Source organism: Nansenia antarctica (assembly GCF_963989245.1).
Source record: "Nansenia antarctica genome assembly, chromosome: 9".
In the NCBI taxonomy this organism is placed as follows: Eukaryota; Metazoa; Chordata; class Actinopteri; order Argentiniformes; family Microstomatidae; genus Nansenia; species Nansenia antarctica.
Genome location: NC_137679.1, coordinates 8,847,865 through 8,867,864, shown reverse-complemented (window position 1 = coordinate 8,867,864; position 20,000 = coordinate 8,847,865). Strand labels below are relative to the sequence as shown.

Genomic DNA, 20,000 nt, shown 5'->3' with positions numbered 1-20,000 from the left:
CCATCCAAATTCAACTGTTTAGACTTTGTTTGCATCCACCAGTGCTCTCCTGCGCGCAATTGCTTTGCGCAACCGCCTCCATTCCACTCCGTTCCATATTATTTTATGTTAGAGACCGACCCAGGCCCCCCATCACAGAAAGGAAAAATGATGTGGCCCTCACAGAAAAAAGTTTGGGGACCCCTGGTTTAGACCTTCGTAGCGATGTGTTTTGTTAGCAGTGTTCGTAGCTGTGGCTGCGTTCAGAGTCACAAAACTGAAAAATTACGTTGCACATTTCACCAGGAGCTGTCACATATTGGTTGTTGGTTATAATTGTATAGCCTATTGGTTGTTTTCTGGTGTTGTTTTGTTGTTTTGCTCTGTTTGTAGTCTACTTGATGTATTTTTATCAGCTGTTAAATCACCACAGCGGTTAATCCACTAATAGAGATAATACCAGATTGAAAATGCTTGTAGCTAACTACTCTATATCTCGTGGTCGCAGCTATTGCGAATTGCTATTCACGCGAGTCAGCTGTGAATCACCGCAGGTCCTTGACGCTTGTTGCAAAAATGGATGACGAACGGCTGATACTTGAGGTGGAAAAATATATATTTTTGACAGTGGAGCAGGTAGAACGTTGACGGTGACAACGCTCAGGTGGAGCATGGACAACGGGAAGTTGACACAACACCGATGGAGAGGTGACGCAACGCAGTAGGTGGAGCTTGGGCGTAACGCAACCCCAGTCAAACGTTTGACTGCAGTATTTTCTATTCTATGCGCTTTATAATCCGGTGCGCCTTATAATCCGGTGCGCCTTGTATATGAAAACAATTCTAAAATAGGCCATTCATTGAAGGTGCGCCTTATAATCCGGTGCGCCTTATAGTGCGGAAAATACGGTACTAGTTGGCCGCTTGTAAATTAGCCTACTTCCTACACAGAAAAACTGCAGAATAGCTTTATATTAGCTTATCCTGATGTGATAACGTAAGAAATAGAAAATGGAAGGATACTGGGTGGTAGAACGCACATATCTAGGAAAAGTCATGAAAGGAGGGTCCTGAAATTTGATTGAGTGCAAAGATATAAAAACATTTTTTACTCACAGGGGTCAAATGAGCCCTCATGGCTGATTAAGTGTTATAGAGCCAGCCCCCTGTCATTGCCATGCCATACAGTGGATTTGGTTGAAGCATTAACAGATCTGCTAGCAGCATTGCACTGTAGTAGCTATTGCTGCAGTATTATAACAGAATTACAGCAATTTCCATGACAGTATTATTGACAGCATTGCTATACTGCAGCGTCAATTATTGCTCTGTGTCCATTTCAGTTATGGACCAACGAACTAATTCATATTTTGAGGAACTTTTCTTTTGCCATTTATGCCAGAGGGGGGGTCATTAAGGAAATAGTTTTCTCATATCTGCCCACATTTCAGACTGTATTTCAGAGTGATAGGTGGTAGGAATTCATTTAGATTTCCGTTTAGATGTTCTGATTTGATGATGATCCCGAGTGTGTAGAAGGGAAGCTGCCACCCCCCCTCCCCCTGGACATGCGTACAACCCTCCCCTACCCCTAACCATCTCCCCTAACCCTGCCACCTCCCCCTCCCCCCCTGGGCATGCGTACAACCCTCCCCTACCCCTATCCATCCCCCCTAACCCTGCCACCCCCCCTCCCCCCTGGACATGCATACAACCTCCCCTACCCCTAACCATCTCCCCTAACCCTGCCACCTCCCCCTTCCCCCCTGGGCATGCGTACAACCCTCCCCTACCCCCTAACCATCTCCCCTAACCCTGCCACCTCCCCCTCCCCCCCTGGACATGCATACAACCTCCCCTACCCCTAACCATCTCCCCTAACCCTGCCACCTCCCCCTTCCCCCCTGGGCATGCGTACAACCCTCCCCTACCCCCTAACCATCTCCCCTAACCCTGCCACCCCCCCTCCCCCCCTGGACATGCATACAACCTCCCCTACCCCTAACCATCTCCCCTAACCCTGCCACCCGCCTCCCCGTTCGTTAACTCTGTGTCCTATGTGCTCATGTTATCTGTTGCTTGTTGTTTGCTTGTGTTTTCCGTTTTTCCCATATTTGTCAGTGTCTTTGAGCCTCGGAAAAGCTCTATATAAATATAATGAATTATTATTATTATTATTATTACCTGCCCTGGTGTATCTCCTACTCCAGTGACCTGGTTGTTGTGTAAGAGAGTGGCCAGAGAGAGAGTCTTCCTCTGGTCTGGCTGGCTGAGGTTGACTCAGTTTTCTCCTACTGTTGTCTATTACCACCCACCACGTATGAGATCTGGGCTGCCTATGCATACGGTTTATTCTTAGTGCATTAACTACTGCCAAAGACACCAACTGCCAAAGAGTTCCGGAACACTCACCACCTAGGGTGCCAGGGTCTACCTAGCAACAAGGTTTTGATTGGCTACAGAAACAAAGCATCATAACGTATGCATTTTGGGGGTGAATAAACTCACTTTTGGCACCCTAGAATCTGGACAGTTTTGGGTGACGTTATTCTCCCTTGGCAGTGAATGAGTTAAGATGAATTCAGGTTGTGATTCAGTTAACAGTCATTTGAAAACAAGGTGTAATGTTGCTCATATCATTGTGGATATTATGGTTTTCCTTACTGTATGGTCTTAGATTTGGAATGCGTTCTGGATGGATTGACACGATGTTTGTTCAATCCCGGGCTCTTTTTTTGTCATCAAAGCAAAAAGGTTTTAGAATTGTGTTTGTGAAAATGACCCTATGATGATGTTCTACTACAAAGGTGTCTTTCTGTTCTAGGTGGCCATTACTGCAGGGAACTTTGAACTAGCGGAATTCATCAAGAACCATAAAGAGACTGATACTGGTAAGTTATCAAACTGAACCTGTGTGTGTGTGTGTGTGTGTGTGTGTGTGTGTGTGTGTGTGTGTGTGTGTGTGTGTGTGTGTATGTGTGTGTGTGTGTGTGTCTCTGTCTGTGTGTGTGTGTGTGTGTGTGTGTGTGTGTGTGTGTGTGTGCGTGTGTGTGTGTGTTGACTACTGTTAATCCTGCTGTATACTGTAAATTCTGTATATGGGGCAGTGCTGGCCTGGTGGATAGTGAGTTGGACTGGAGATCAGAAGATCATGAGTTCAAATCCCACCTGGGACAACCACCACTAGTCTTTGCCCTTGAGCAAGGCACTTAACCCTAAATTACTCCAGTTAATCCCTGTAATCTCTAATTGTAACTTGCTTTGGATAAAAGCATCTGCTAAATGGTTGAAATGTAAAAAAAAAAGAAGATAAAAAGTATTAGTTCTAGGAAGAGTGAAATTGTGAAGTGAAACTTTATTTATATATAGCGCCTTTCGTACATGAATGCAACTCAAAGCACTCAACTCAAAATTGGATCAACTTGGTTGTTCAGTGTTTGTACAATTTCTCTGGACAACCTTGTGATAGCAGGGTTTCGGATCCAGTCCGCGGTTTGTAAAGGGTTTTTAACAGGTGTATTGTATTGAATGTAATAGCAGCAGGCCAGAAGCCACTGTGTGTGGACACATGCTCTGTGTTCGCTCTGCAGTCTTTAGCTATAAACCATCATCTGGCTCCACACTTAGAAGCAGCACTCAGTGGAACTGACCTACATACTTGTGTAGTAGAAAGGCACTGAGATGGAAACACACACACACACACACGCGCACACACACACACACACACACACACACACACACACACACAAACACACACACACACACGCTCGCACACACACACACACACACACACACACACACACACGCATACTGTACTGTATGCATGCGGGTAAGCACATACTTGCTCACTTAGATAGATAGATGCAGTAAGTACTTTATTGATCCCAGAGGGGAAATGATGGTGTTACGGCAGCTCATACCGCAAACAACAAAATAAAGTGACTTTTGAATAATAGAATACAAATAATGATAAAAATAGACATAAAATAGCCATCTGAAACATTGTATACAGTAAGAACAGTCCAGTATGGTTTAACATCCCCCAGCCTGATCACCCCGGTCCAGCCAGAGGAGGAGGAGTTGAACAGTCTTATTGCAGCAGGCAGAAAAGACCTCCTATAGCTCCTTAGTGCAGCGTGGTTGTAAAGATCTCCTATAGCTCCTTAGTGCAGCATGGTTGTAAAGATCTCCTATAGCTCCTTAGTGCAGCGTGGTTGTAAAGACCTCCTATAGCTCCTTAGTGCAGCGTGGTTGTAAAGATCTCCTATAGCTCCTTAGTGCAGCGTGGTTGTAAAGACCTCCTATAGCTCCTTAGTGCAGCGTGGTTGTAAAGACCTCCTATCGCTCCTTAGTGCAGCGTGGTTGTAAAGATCTCCTATAGCTCCTTAGTGCAGCGTGGTTGTAGAGATCTCCTATAGCTCTCAAGTTGAGGCGGGATGAGGGGGGGATGGCATCCCCCCCCTGAAATAAAAACAGTCAAAATCATCCCCCTTCTAAAACTGCCATCCCCCCTTTCCATCCCTTATGTCATTTTATCAATGAACGTGGTATTACTGCTATTTCAACATTTAGTTGTGCGCATATTGGGTGAAATACTGTGGGCGAGGGAGCACGCACACATGCGATTACATTTTTACCAAGTCACTGACACTGAAGTCACTGACACTGTGGGGATGCTAAAATTGATGATAAATGATAAAATCCACCATCCCCCCTGATTTTCTTGGTTGGCACTGGCAGCGTGGTTGTAGTAGTCTGTTGCTAAAGCAGCTTCTCTGCTCTGCCACAGTGTCGTGTAGGGGATGGGAAGGGATTGCCCATGATGACCAGGAGTTTGGTCCTCCTCCTCCTATTGGCCACCTCCTCCAGAGCTTCCTAACAAGCTTGTTCAGCCTCTCTGTGTCACCTCTCTTGATGCTGACACATCCCACAAAAGCATCATAGTCTTCCAAGAGCTTCTGCAGATGGCCAGCGTCTATGTTGTGCCTGAGGTATTAGTAGGATGAAGAGGAAGGGAGCCAGAGTCCAGCACACATCCCTGGAGCCATACAAACTGTGGCACTATTGGTCAGGTTAGCTTGTGATCCAGGAAACAATGGTGGAGTCCAACTGCATCCTCGGTAGCTTGTACGCAAAGTCGTAAGTGCTGTATGGTGTTAAATACTAGAACAGCCGTGCCTTTTTTACCTACTAGTAGAGCCGCCTTTTTTTAATATTGTAAATCTGCTACTTACACACAACGACCACTAGTTGGCCGTCTTGTAAATTAGCCTGCTTCCTACAGAGAAAAACGGCAAACTAACTTTATACTAGCTTATCCTGATGTGATTTAGAAAATGTAAGGATACTGGGGTGGTAGAACGCACATATCTAGGAAACGTCATGAAAGGAGGCTTCCTGACATTTTATCGGGTGCAAAGATATAACTTTTTTTTTACTCACAGGGTTCATTGTGACCCCATCACGGCTCTTCTAATGTGTGAAAAATACGCTGGAGAACGTCAAAAGGACATTACCTTCGCAGTGCTGCCAGCCTTATCTAATTAAAATCTCTCTGTCATTGTTCTCGCTCGTCACTTCTGTCATCCCTCCCCTCTCCTCTCCTCTCCTCTCCTCTTCCTCTCCTCGGGGCCAGCCGGTAATGCCGGCAATCTTATTAATAAGTGTCACAACATCTCTGTCCTTCCCTCTTCAAACATGAACAGACACATTTTTGCTATGCGGTACACACAGTACATCTTTCATCCAAGTACAACTGCGTTTCACTCGGTTTTCTGCTACTCCTGTCCTGCACTTGAATTGCCTACTTAAATGGAATGATACATTTAATGTATTTCCCCCCCTCCAGGGTTATTTTACAGTAAGGCAGAATATCCTCCCCTCGTGACGTTAGAATTATAAGGTTCTATCTCCATTTTTGTCAAAATTTAGTTTTTTACATAATCTGATCCATTAGGTGTTTATTAATGCCTGTGTGGTGTTATTTTTTAAATGTTGACATTTTTGAGTTAGTAATTCATAAAATACAAAGGTTCCATCTCACAAAACATAATGGAATGTAAAAACTTTGATGCTCAATATCTCTGAACTACCCTAAACAGAGATAGAACCTTATAATGCTAAGCTCACGCCCTGTCTCTCCTGAGAGTGAAAGAGAGTGAAAGGTCACCTGACGTCAGCAGGTTAACAGAAGGCTACAGGGACTAAATAGATAGAATGCATAGCTATAGCATCTGGCGTGACTTTGTTACCGACGACCGCAAGGCAAGCCCGTAACATGTATGCCACTGTATGTAACCGTCATGTTCAACCATGTCAAGTATGGAAATCCTCCTCCCTTATACAGTACGTTAATAGAACCATCAATATGAATGGCATTACCCTGTGGTTGCCATGGTTCCCAGATCCCATGTGATAACTAGCTTAGGGGGGATCTGCGATCTGGTTGGTTCTCAGTAGGGATTCCTTGAGTAGGGATGGGTGGTAGTAGAGTATGCAGACTCTTATAACGATGGCCGTAGCAACAGTAGTTTATTGTCATGGTCGTTAGGTAACTCGCGAGTGTTATGTCTACCTGTCTACTGTGTTGTCCTGTGTACAATTACCCCTGTTGGTTTTATTGCGTGATATGTTTTTTAATTATTATTTTATTATACCTTTATTTAACCTGAATACTCTATTGAGATTTAAAATCTCTTTTTCCAAGAGAGACCTGGCCAAGAGGCTATACAGCATATAAAGACAGATACATTTAGGTTTCAGACATACAGTATAAAACAATGAACATAAGGCGGTATCAGGAACGCATAGGTGGCTGCGTTAAGTACAGAGACACTCTGAACACATGTTGAAGTGTTCAGAGTTATATACAGTATGTAGCAGAGGGAGAAAAAAAAAAAGAAAAAAAAACACTCTCATGATGAGAGTTGTAAGCCCAACTGTCGGCCTCAAAAGTTGAGAATGCGCTCTCGGGTTTATGAATGAATGGTCTTTATTGTCATTTATATAGTACAGGTACCAAACAACGACATTTGGGAGGGGGGGCTCCCCTGGTGCTAGGAAAGAAAAAAAAAACTTAAAAAAACAAGAAGGGAAAGGAGCTGGTTTACATAAATAAAGGCTATGTACACTATCCACTATACAATACTATACAAATAAAACACTGTGCTGTACTCTATGCTATGCTATACCTACGTATTCTAACATTTCCTATCTCTGAACCTTATGTACCCGAGGGTTGTCATATTGCACATAGTGTTATTGCACATTCATTTAAAGTGTCGCAGTTTGCAGGTTTGAAATGTTCACAGTTGTGTTTCAGTGTTGCACTTGATTTCAATCTAGTAGCTGCCATCAAATTGTCTAGATTGTCCAGGGCCTAGAACCTAGGTCTTTGCTGTGTTCAGGGCCTGAATGGCCCTGGGGTAGAAGCTGAGCTTCAGTCTGTTTGTCCTTGCGAACATGGTCCTGAACCGCCTGTCCGAGGGCAGCCGAGCAAAGTGTTCGTTCCCAGTTGTTTCTAAGCTGGTGGTCCAGGAGGTACGTCGGGAAGAGGAAGCAGGAAGGCGCGCACAAGCTGTGGCGCAGGCAAAGCAAGGGCAGTGGATGGCATGGGAAGGAGTGGAAAAGAGGAAGATCTCCTGGAAAGATCTGTGGGAGATGGAGGCATTCAGAGCGAGCTTCACCATCAGGGCTGCCTACGATGTCCTGCCTTCTCCTGCAAACCTAAGCCAGTGGTATGGCGAAGACCCCACGTGCCCTCTATGTCAAAGTCCAGCAACACTGAAGCACATCTTAGTGGGATGCAAGACCAGTCTCACCCAAGGCCGTTACACCTGGCGGCACGACCAGGTGCTAAGGTGTCTTGCAGCAGTGCTGGAAAGTCAACGGACAAGTGTGAACGCCCTTCCTCCCCCATCATCCCAGTGGCAGCCAGCACCATTTGTTCGGGAGGGCGAGGGTCAAGCCAGCCTCACCACCATAAGACCAGACACTGGGCAGCTGGGCAGAGCACGGGACTGGAAGCTGCTGGCAGACTTGGACAAGAAACTCTGCTTCCCAGCTGAGATCGCAGCCACCAACCTGCGACCAGACCTTGTGCTGTGGTCAGCCTCGCTCAAGCTCGTTTACATCATCGAGCTCACTGTGCCCTGGGAGGGTGCAGTGGAGGAGGCCTACGAGCGGAAGAGGCTGAGGTACACTGAACTCGCAGCAGATGCCCAACAACAAGGCTGGACAGCGAAGGTACGCCCAGTGGAAGTAGGCTGCAGAGGGTTCGTAGCCACCTCAACATCCAGGCTACTCAGGGAGATGGGAGTGCGAGGGAAGACCCACCGGCAGGCAATCAAGGACCTCTCCAGGGCTGCTGAAAAGGGGAGCCAGTGGCTGTGGATGAAGAGAAAGGACTCGACCCGGGCGTTCAAATGAGCTGATCGCATCTAGGGAGTGAACCTGGGACGCTGGGATTCACTGCTGAACCCTCTGGAGATGTCGTGGGCTTATCAGCGAAACATTCATGAAGGAGGGCGCCCACTTGACAACCCAAAGGATGCCATCGCTCATTTGAACACCACAGAGTCTCATCGGTGCCTTAAGTATGTATGTATCGAGGGATATCAACATCTAGTCCTACATAACAGATCTGATCATCTGGTGAACCAGTGACTGCTGTGAAAGTGCAGCTGGCAACAAGGGAAAGACCTTGCGACAGCATGGAAAGACAGCTGACAGGAGGGAATAGACCCCAACGGGGCCGCCATGGGCTAGCTACCCGTGGCGGCGGGATCCAGCACGAACAGTGTATGGGTCCCACCCAAACTTGGCTACGAAAAATTCTAAGAAGAAAATACCCCCTGAGCCTGCGAGAGCGGGGGCGGAAGATGGCTCATCGGCAGACAACCCGGTAACGAACACAGGAACGGAACAGACTACGAGATTGATGATCAGCATACCTGAGGCTCCGACAGCTACAGCAGGACACACGCTCCAGAACTGCGTATGTGGTTGGACAAAGGTTACTTCCACCCATGGCCTGAAGATACACCAGGGCAAGAAAGGGTGCCTAAAGAAGGGTCAACAGGGAAGTCGCATCGACAGCTACTTTTTGAGAAGCAGGCCGAGTCAGTCGACTGAAGTTCAGCAGCAGGACACACACCACAGTCTGCAGGACATCAACACCCCTGTCCCAGAGGAGGAAGAACAAGGCACAGGAGAGCAACCTGAATCCAGCACATCACGACCACCAGCAGAGAAGAAGATCCAGGGGCGAAGGCCTTTAGTCAAGTGGCCAAAGTCCTGCAACAAGACGCTGTGGAAGGAGGTCAACACTGATCTCTGCAACATCCTAGAAGGGATCAGAGGCACCACCATGAAGAAGTTGGAGAGAATGGGCAACCTCATCTATGCCTATGGAGTGGAACAGTTTGGAGTGGTCGAAGGCAAACGATCTACTCAGTCAATTCCCACCAAGTCCAGAAGGCAGACAGAAATAGACCGACTAGTCAAGGAGAGGAGGCAGCTGAAGAAGCAATGGAGGAAGGCCACAGAGGAGGAGAAAGAAGGAATAAACCTACTGCAGGAAGAGATTAAGAGCAGGCTTGCAACACTGAGGAGAGCTGAAAACCTCCTGAAGAGGCGCAGAAGGAAGGAGCAAACAAGATCACGCTTCTACAAAGATCCTTTCAAATTTGTGAAGACTCTCTTCACAAAGGAGAAGAGCGGAAGTCTCTCTGTGGCAAAGGCCCACCTGGAAGAACATCTGAAAAAGGGCTGCACAGATGACCGACACCAGGAAGAGGTCACACTCCCACCTGACATGCCACCAGTCAATCCACCAGAGCACGAACTAGATATCAGTCCACCCAGGTGGAGTGAAGTAGACAACACTGTGCGTAGAGCAAGGGCCGCGTCAGCTCCAGGTCCCAACGGAGTTCCATACAGGCTCTACAAAAACGCACCAGATGTCCTGAGATTCCTCTGGAAGCTGATGAAAGTTGTGTGGCAAAAGAAGGCGATACCAACGTCCTGGCGGAGAGCCGGAGGGATCCTTATCCCTAAGGAAAAGGACTCAACAGAAATCGGACAGTTCCGGCAGATTAGCCTTCTAAATGTCGAGGGAAAAATCTTCTTCAGCGTGGTTGCTCATAGGCTGGCAGGATACCTGCAAAGAAACAACCTGATTGACACGTCAATCCAGAAAGCAGGCATCTCAGGCTTCTCAGGGTGTGTCGAACATGCTAGTGTCATCTGGCATCAGATCCAGGTCGCCAAGAAGGAGGGAACGGACCTCCACGTGGTGTTCCTGGATCTCGCGAATGCCTTTGGCTCAGTCCCTCACAACCTCCTGTGGACAGCCTTCGACTACTTCAGGATCCCACCAGCTCTCACAACCCTTGTCAAGGCCTACTTCCAGGACGTCCAGCTCTGCGTGACCACAGCAGAGTACACCACAGCATGGCAACATCTGGAAGTGGGAATCATGGCCGGCTGCACCATCTCCCCGCTGGCCTTCACCATGGCCATGGAGGTCATTATTCGGGCCTCTCGATGGGTGGTTGGCGGACAGCGAATAAGACCTGGGCTGAGGCTGCCGCCGATCAGAGCCTACATGGATGACCTCACAACACTCACCACGACCAAGGCTTGCACAGTACGGCTACTAAGAAAGCTCCAGGAAAACATTGAGTTGGCTCGCATGAAGATCAAGCCGAGCAAGTCCAGAAGCATCTCCATTGTCAAGGGGAAGCTGTCAGACCACCGCTTCCACATTGGCAAAGAACCCATTCCAACGGTCTCCGAGAAGCCTGTGAAGAGCCTAGGTCGTTGGTATGATGCCTCCCTCAAAGATAAAGAGCAAGTAGAGCAGCTCAGGAAGGAGGTAGCCAGCGGCCTGGAGAACATCGACAGAACCCTGCTTCCTGGCAAGCTGAAGCTCTGGTGCATGCAGTATGGACTACTTCCACGTCTCTTGTGGCCACTAACCCTCTATGAAGTTCCTCTCTCAAAGGTGGAAAAGCTGGAGAGACTGGTCAACTCATATGCAAGGAAGTGGCTTGGCCTTCCCAGGTGCCTCAGCAGCATTGGGCTCTACGGCAAAGGGATGTTACACCTGCCCATTTCCAGTCTGACAGAGGAGTACAAGTGTGCCAAAGTCAGACTGGAGATGATGCTTCTGGATTCGAATGATCCATTTGTAGCCCAAGCTGCCCCCATCCTGGCCACTGGGAGGAAGTGGACCCCATTGGCTGCAACTGAGCAGGCAAAGGCAGCACTCAGACACAGGGACATTGTGGGCCGAGTGCAGGAGGGGAGGAGTGGTCTTGGCCTCGGGATTAGTACACCGGCCTGGAGCAAGGCCAATCCATCTCAGAGACGCAAGCTGGTGGTCCAGGAGGTACGTCGGGAAGAGGAAGCAGGAAGGCGCGCACAAGCTGTGGCGCAGGCAAAGCAAGGGCAGTGGATGGCATGGGAAGGAGTGGAAAAGAGGAAGATCTCCTGGAAAGATCTGTGGGAGATGGAGGCATTCAGAGCGAGCTTCACCATCAGGGCTGCCTACGATGTCCTGCCTTCTCCTGCAAACCTAAGCCAGTGGTATGGCGAAGACCCCACGTGCCCTCTATGTCAAAGTCCAGCAACACTGAAGCACATCTTAGTGGGATGCAAGACCAGTCTCACCCAAGGCCGTTACACCTGGCGGCACGACCAGGTGCTAAGGTGTCTTGCAGCAGTGCTGGAAAGTCAACGGACAAGTGTGAACGCCCTTCCTCCCCCATCATCCCAGTGGCAGCCAGCACCATTTGTTCGGGAGGGCGAGGGTCAAGCCAGCCTCACCACCATAAGACCAGACACTGGGCAGCTGGGCAGAGCACGGGACTGGAAGCTGCTGGCAGACTTGGACAAGAAACTCTGCTTCCCAGCTGAGATCGCAGCCACCAACCTGCGACCAGACCTTGTGCTGTGGTCAGCCTCGCTCAAGCTCGTTTACATCATCGAGCTCACTGTGCCCTGGGAGGGTGCAGTGGAGGAGGCCTACGAGCGGAAGAGGCTGAGGTACACTGAACTCGCAGCAGATGCCCAACAACAAGGCTGGACAGCGAAGGTACGCCCAGTGGAAGTAGGCTGCAGAGGGTTCGTAGCCACCTCAACATCCAGGCTACTCAGGGAGATGGGAGTGCGAGGGAAGACCCACCGGCAGGCAATCAAGGACCTCTCCAGGGCTGCTGAAAAGGGGAGCCAGTGGCTGTGGATGAAGAGAAAGGACTCGACCCGGGCGTTCAAATGAGCTGATCGCATCTAGGGAGTGAACCTGGGACGCTGGGATTCACTGCTGAACCCTCTGGAGATGTCGTGGGCTTATCAGCGAAACATTCATGAAGGAGGGCGCCCACTTGACAACCCAAAGGATGCCATCGCTCATTTGAACACCACAGAGTCTCATCGGTGCCTTAAGTATGTATGTATCGAGGGATATCAACATCTAGTCCTACATAACAGATCTATATGGACCTGGCAGGTGCCAAATAAGCTGATCTGTCTGGCTCCGGAGGTGTTCTTGCGTTTGCCGTTTCTTTTTTTTTTTTGTGCAAGCTGCTCCACTCAGTGGAATGCCATGATTGTTTGCAGATGGCGTTTGTTGCACAAAGCTTCCCTTTCTGTTCTTGATTGACGGGGTGTTGATGTTGATGTGTTAATGAGGACATGAACACATGAGAGCGGTTGGTTGTTGTTGGAATTCGTCCTAGACGCACAGCATTTACCTACCAGCATTTACTGTTACAGTTTTACACGACATAGCCTGTAGAAGATTCATAATGTTTTCAATTGGAATGATGTGGAAAGGTCTTGGACGTGTTTGTTAGTTCTGCTATACTACTACTACTAAGTACAGTGTTTTTGTTTCAGTGTGAAGGGATGTTGATGGAAGCTTGTTTTAGCCAATTAAAGTAGTTCTCTTAGAGCTGCTGACATCATCAAACACAGTTTTCCAGGGATGCCTTTTCTTTTCCCTAATCCCACATGATTCGGAAATTGTCTAAGAAACAACCAGGCAGCGCAGCACAGCACAGCACATAGCTACACAGTAATAGGGAGTCACAACCGAAAGCAACTTGCAGTGACGAATTTAGACTTCCTCGCTACGGTTGCCTAGCAACACAAAGGGGTTTGTTTCCGATACAGCTGTTCTCGTGGAAGCGAAGGGTTAAAATCCTATTTCTTAAAGCCGCCGCTGAAAATGGATCCATGCATGGTTAATTGCGCTGCACTGTACAGCGTTGAAACCCCTCTCTCTCCGCATTATGTTTGACAGCCACTCACAGTAATTCCATTAACTTGGGTTATTATAAGCGTTTGAAGATGAGATTTTAGCACTCTAGCTTAAATTGTCATCTAACAGAATAACTACCAGTAATGAGGTTAATCACAAGGGTTGCAGTTGCATTAGTCATTTATTTTCTCGTCCAAAATTAGCATAATTGACACATCCATGCCATCCACTCAAGCTTGCTATCTTGTTGTTTCTCTTTTTAGTGTGAGCCTAAGTGAAAGAAAGTGCTTCGAGCTCTACAGTGTGTGTTGGAGAGAGAGATGAATAAGTAAATGGGGGGGGGGGGGGGGGAGAGAGACAGAGAGAGAATTGGAGAGAGAAAGAGAGTACAAGAGAGAGAAAAAGAGACCGAGATTGTGTACGCATGAGAGGTAGAGAGAGTGTGCAAGAGAGAGCGCGTGTGAGCAAGAGTTGAGGAGGAGAGAGAGATTGTGTATGTGAGCAAGAAAAAGAGAGTATGGAAGAGAGAGAGAGAGAGAGACAGAGAGAGAGAGGCTGTGAGAGAGTTTGTGTGAGAGAGAGTTTGTGTGATTGAGAGAGAGTGTGTGTGTGAGAGAGAGAGAGAGAGAGAGAGCAAGAGAGAGAGAGGCTGTGTGAGAGAGTTTGTGTGAGAGAGAGAGTTTGTGTGAGAGAGAGAGAGTGTGTGTGTGAGAGAGAGAGAGCATGAGAGAGAGAAAGAGAGAGTCTGTGTGAGAGAGAGAGAGAGAGAGAGAGAGAGAGAGAGAGAGAGAGTGAGAGTCTGTGTGTGTGTGAGAGAGAGAGAGAGAGAGGGATGTGTGGAGCGGGTGTGTTGTGGCTCCTCTCCTCCTCCCCTGCCAGTGACAGGCAGAACCATGTGGGGGGGGGGGGGGCTCTGTCACCCGTGTGCCTATACCCAGCCTCATTGTCACAGGCTTCTTCTGGAACTCACTGCTTTTCCCTTCCTGAAATCCTCCTCATCCATCCATATATCTTTTTTATTTTTATTTCATCATCTTCCGCATTCAAATGAACAATTAAGCAATAAGGAAAAAAACCTAAGTGAGGAAAACATGAAGTCTTTTCTGAATGCCTTGAAGAAAGAAGGTAAGAGATGATACTCTGCTACTGTAGGCTACTGTTGAGCTCTGGAAATTGTTTCTGAAGGTTTTTTGTTGTTTTTTTCTCAGGTTTTTTAATTAGAACTAACTACGAGAACTTTGTGTGACACACGTCAAAGAGAACAGAGAGAATGGGTTTTGTACTTTGCACAGCTGTGCATCTGCTGCCTGTTATGTAGTGGCAAGAATGGTGTGTTTACTCTTGGACAAACATTTGATCGTGACGTAATGCATGTTGAATGTGCTGAGAGATCTCCTCACGCTCTGAACCGCACATAACGGGTCACGGGTAAAAGTGAGTGTGAATCAGTTTTCTCAGGGCCGTTGCTGGAAAAGAGAATACAGTATGTTTTCAGTCAACTTACCGGGTAAGATAAGGGTTAAATGTTTACATTGGAAAACGTAAATTGTTAAACCAGTATTACTTTCTATTATATTCTAGAACTATTCTGCCTACCAAGATGTTCATGGTTTTTCTTAGTTAGCTGCCAAGAGTCTGGGGAAAAACATACTTTAAAAGTCATCTCTGTGTAGAGACAATGTCGGTTGTAACTGCCAATGTCACCGTAGGACAAAATCCAACTTGAATCTGTCGTCTCTGCTTCGGGTGAATTTAGAATCGTGTCTGTGACGGTTATAGATGAAGAGATTGAGTCATAAAACACAACTGCATGAAAACGAAAACACACACACAGATTAAGTGTTTGTTATGGTTCCTTCCCTATATGCATATCACCTTCCTGAGGTTCTGCCTCCCGTGTTGGTGATAGGCCATCCTGTGACCACTGCTAGTGAGAGAAGCAGGGGAGGGCGAGGGAGGCGGTGGAGGGGGAGGGAGGCAGGGGGGAGGGGGAGGGAGGCAGGGGAGGGAGGCTGAGATCTAGCACTCTCTCCGAGGCAGTGGGGGGTTGGGTACCACCCTCCCCCTCTCCCTCTCCCTCCCCCCTGCCTCCCTCCCCCTCCCCCCTGCCTCCCTCCCCCTCTCCCTCTCCTTTACCTTTCATCTCTATGCCTTGTGGACCGACATTATTGTTGCACGGCTGACTAAACACAGCCATCTAAGCCATTACATTCTCTATGTAACAGGATGTCTTTCCAGAGCGTGTATTTGAAACCATGTTACACAACCGACTCTTGAAACGAGCGTGCTAACCATTACCTCACCAAAACTACAGCCAGCACTCGAGTTGAGGGGGGATGGCATCCCCCTTCTAAAACTGCCATCCCCCCTTTCCTTCCCTTATGTCATGTTATCAATGAACGTGGTATTACTGCTATTTCAACATTTAGTTTCACGCATATTGAGTAAAATACTGTGGGCGAGGGAGGGGGCACGCACACATGCAATGACATTTTTACCAAGTCACTGACGATGTGGGGATGCTAAAATTGTCCCCATTATGATAAAACCACCATCCCCCCTGATTTTCTTTGACAACTTGAGTCCTGACTATAGCCGGCTGGTTGGGTGAGTGTGACACTAATTCAGGTCTCAGGAAGGTTACATCACTGTGTGATGATCTCTTTGGTTACGTATGGTAACCCAGGTGGTGTGGGTGAGGGAGGTAAGGGAGAGGACTTTGTGCAACTTGGGAATGTCATTTGACATTTCCGATACAGAGAAGAATCTTGTTAGTGTAGAGGTGTCTTGTAGAGAGGATCATAAATAAAGCAGCTCTTGTCTCTCCACACAGCAGGCTTCGTCCGTGCTCGTAAGCAGAGGCTTGTTCTCAGTCTCTCAGAGGTCATGTTCTCACATGAAAGTCCGAATCGAGACCCGGAGCAAGTGGATGAGTTTGCAACATTGTTGTTAGAGAAATAGTTTCTCTGATTTGCGTTCTCACAGCCCTTTATGTAAACGAAGTAACGTACGCAATCGAAGCAACAGACGTGGTAGTTGATTGGTCAGAAACATTTAAAATTGCCCGTTCGTCGCGCTCTTATCCAGATCAACACGCATGCGCTGTTGTTTTCCTATGGACTGCCTTGAGCAGCGTTCTCACCAAAAGCAAAGTGATGGATGCGTCGTTTCTAACCGGAGCGAAACCACCCTTTTCAAGCGGAGCATCCGTTGGTGCTTTGCTCCGGGAGTTACTTCAAATGCGCGTTCTCACAGCTCCAAACGACGCAGAGCAAACACATTTTATCCTAAACTCCGATTCCAAGTGAAGCAAATGTTCTAGTGAGAACACACCCTCAGAGAGGCCTAACTCTGTGGGGTCAAACTTGGGACTGAATTCCGAACGAACCCTACCCACTCCTGTAGATCTGCGAGACTGCGAGGGTGGGAAGAATAAAAGCAACAAGGTGACATTTCTACATTTCAAAGTGTACAAGACCGTATTTAGATCTACTGCAAATAAATGTGATTGATTGATTGATTAAATTATTGATTGATCCAATCCCTCCAGATCTTCAGGAGTAGGTAGGTGTTCGAGGGGTTACCTAGGATGTGGCTAGGTGCATAGAGGGTTAGGGATTTAGGAGATTGGGTTCAATGGGTTGATAGTCCTTCGGTGTTCAGCTGCAGTATTCTGGGTTCGAGGTCAGCAGACCTCTCCCCCGGCTGCTGCCGAACACCAGCCCGGGTGAGGGGCCCTGGTTGGCAAACTTTGTTTCGCTTCTTGCTTTTGGCAGTCATTAGCTACTTACGGGGGGCACCACGAGAAGGTGTTTGCCACGCCACATCAACATGCACGGATGCTGAGTGCTCTCTATTCGCTCGTCTAGCTTTAGAGACCCCTAGGGTCTCTAGCTGGGTCTACCCTGAGCAGGAAGCATGGCCTCGCCACGTTTGTCCAACAAAGGTTGAGCTGGACTCTCGCTGACCAATCCCCGGCTGACTCGGAGATTGAGTGGCTGTGCGTGGACGTTGCCGGTCTAAAAATCATCAACGTCTACAAACCTCCACCCTCGCGAATCACACCAGTGTGTCTACCAGTGTTCCCCCACCCCTGTATCTATGCTGGTGACTTCAATTGCCAGCATGAAGACTGGGGCTACCGCACCAACTCACCCGACGGAGAGAACCTGGCTGTCTGGGCAGCTAATAACAGCCTGGCCCTGTTGTACGACCCCAAGGGCGCAGCCAGCTTCCGCTCCGGTCGCTGGAACACTGGGACGAACCCTGACCTGGCATTCGCGAGTGCCAGCGCTGACAACCGGCTCCCCGATAGACGTGTGCTAGGAAAGTTCCCGAGGTCTCAACATCGACCCTCACTGATAACAACGGCCAAACTCGTGAACCTTGTTCCGAGTGAGCCAGTGAAACGGTGGAACTTCCTAAAGGCCGACTGGAAACGCTTCCGCCTCCTTACCAACAAATCCACAAGGCACCTCCCATCGCCTAACTCTACCAACGTGGATGAGGCGTACCGGGACTTCTGCGGCATGTTGGTGAAAGCGGCAAAAAAAATCCATCCCACGCGGACGTCGCATTAGCTACAAACCGTGTTGGGATGAGGAGTGTGAGAAGCTCCACTGTGCCTTCCTCCAGGCCCCTGCAGGAGCTGAGTCGGACAGGCTCGCAACAGCCTTGCTGTCAAGACTCAGCCGTAAAAGACAGGAGCGCTGGGAGGAGGCCATTGACTCCATCGACTTCTCGCACTCCAGCCGTAAGGCATGGAGTATCATGAACAATCTCACTGGTAGGTCCAGACACTCCCCCCGTCACTGCCCCATCTCTGCAAATAAAATCGCATCACAATTTGTGAAAAGTGGGTCATACGAGGGCAAAGACCGCGAGTCGTCTCGACTTGTGGCAAAAGAAGTGTCAGACCTCTGGAGGGCCCCAACACCTAGCAGTGACTACATCTCCGGTGAATTCACCCCGGAGGAGTTCGCTGCTGCCCTCCAGCATCTAAAGCCAGGGAAAGCTCCGGGGCCTGATTCCATCTGCCCGGAGCTTATTCTCCATGCCGCACCCGCCTTGAAGTCCTGGCTGAGAGCGTTCCTCACTTCCTGTTTGCGCCAACTCAAGATCCCCAAAATCTGGCGAAGAGCCCTAGTTGTTGCGATCCCTAAACCGAATAAGCCTGAAGGGGACCCTAAGAGTTACCGTCCCATCTCTCTGTTATGCATCCCCTTCAAGATCCTCGAGCGTCTCATCTATGCCCGCATCGAACCAATTGTCGACCCGCTGCTCCCACGTGAGCAGGCCGGGTTCCGACGCGGGAGGTCGACCGTAGATCAAGTCACCCTTATGACTCAAGACATCGAGGATTGCTTTTCGGCAAAAAAGAAGGCCGGGGCCGTCTTTATAGACCTGACGGCTGCCTACGATACCGTATGGCATCGCGGCCTCTCCTGCAAGCTGCTCCGCCTGCTGCCGGACAGGCACATGGTCAGAATGATCATGGAGCTCATCCGTAACCGCAGCTTTACCCTCACCACCGGTCGCGGACAGCTAAGCAGGCTTCGACGCCTTAAGAACGGCGTCCCTCAGGGATCGGTCCTGGCCCCCCTCCTCTATAATATCTACACCTATGACCTGCCCAACACACTCTCGCGGAAGTACGCCTACGCAGACGACCTCGCAGTGGTGTACTCTGCTGGAAATTGGCAGTCTGTGGAGGGGATTCTGAGCCAGGACATGCAGACACTAGTGGCATACTTCCGGAAATGGAGATTGAAGCTTAGCGAGGCAAAGACGGTGTCGGCTGCCTTCCACCTTAACAACAGGGAGGCTAAACGTGAGCTTAGAGTACACCTAGATGGAACTCCCCTGCCATGTTCCGCTGAGCCAATCTATCTCGGCGTGACATTGGACAGGACGCTCACGTTTCGCCGACACCTCGAGTCACTGCGCAAGAAGTTAACAGCTCGTGTGGCGTTGATGAGGCGACTGGTTGGCTCGGGCTGGGGCGCCGGCGCAAGGACCTTGCGCACGGCAGCCCTAGCCCTCGTTTATTCAACTAGTGAATACTGCGCCCCAGTATGGTGTCGCAGTGCCCACACCCGCCTCATCGACTCGCCTATAAACGAAGCCTTGCGCATTGTGACAGGATGCCTGCGTCCTACCCCCGTGGACAACCTTCCCATCCTAGCAGGCATCCAGCCCGCAGGCCTCCGCCGCATGGGAGCCACAGCACGTCTCGCCTGCCGGGCCGTGGAGCTTAATAACCATCTGCTCCATGATAGGCTCACTATAACAGCGGAGCCCTCCCGGCGTCTCAAGTCGAGACACCCATTTGTGCCTGCCGCACAGGATCTCAGGCAGCAATGCAGAGATCTCAACATCAGTGCGGCAGGATGGGCGGATTATATGTGGCGCGCGGAGTGGGAGGCTAACACCTCCAAACTCCGCGACCACATCCCAGTCGCCGGCGCTGAGCCCCTCGGGATGGACTTGCCAAGGCTATCCTGGGTGAGGCTCAATCGTCTCCGGACCGGCGTCGGGCGTTTCCGCTCATCAATGCACAGATGGGGCTTGGCCCCAAATGCGTCGTGCGAGTGTGGCGCAGAGGACCAAACCGCAGACCATATTATCCTGGATTGCCCGGTGTACCACCCACCCAACGGGATGCATGGTCTGTCGGTATTAGATGACGAGACGATGACGTGGCTTCTGGAGGGGTGTCCAGAAATATAGCCCGGGTGAGCCCCTCAACCAGGTCTCG

At 49.2% G+C, this 20,000-nt stretch overlaps 1 protein-coding gene across 1 annotated transcript in view; it reads left to right on the top strand.

The window, feature by feature from the left end:
* shank2b (SH3 and multiple ankyrin repeat domains 2b) overlaps window positions 1-20,000 on the top strand; it is a gene marked incomplete at both ends in the record, with an annotated part of 107,323 nt that overhangs the window by 20,671 nt on the left and 66,652 nt on the right. The window contains one exon of the mRNA XM_080539049.1: window positions 2,804-2,870. Within this exon, the coding sequence (XP_080395175.1) occupies window positions 2,804-2,870 (67 nt within the window). The remainder of the gene's footprint in view (window positions 1-2,803; window positions 2,871-20,000) is intronic.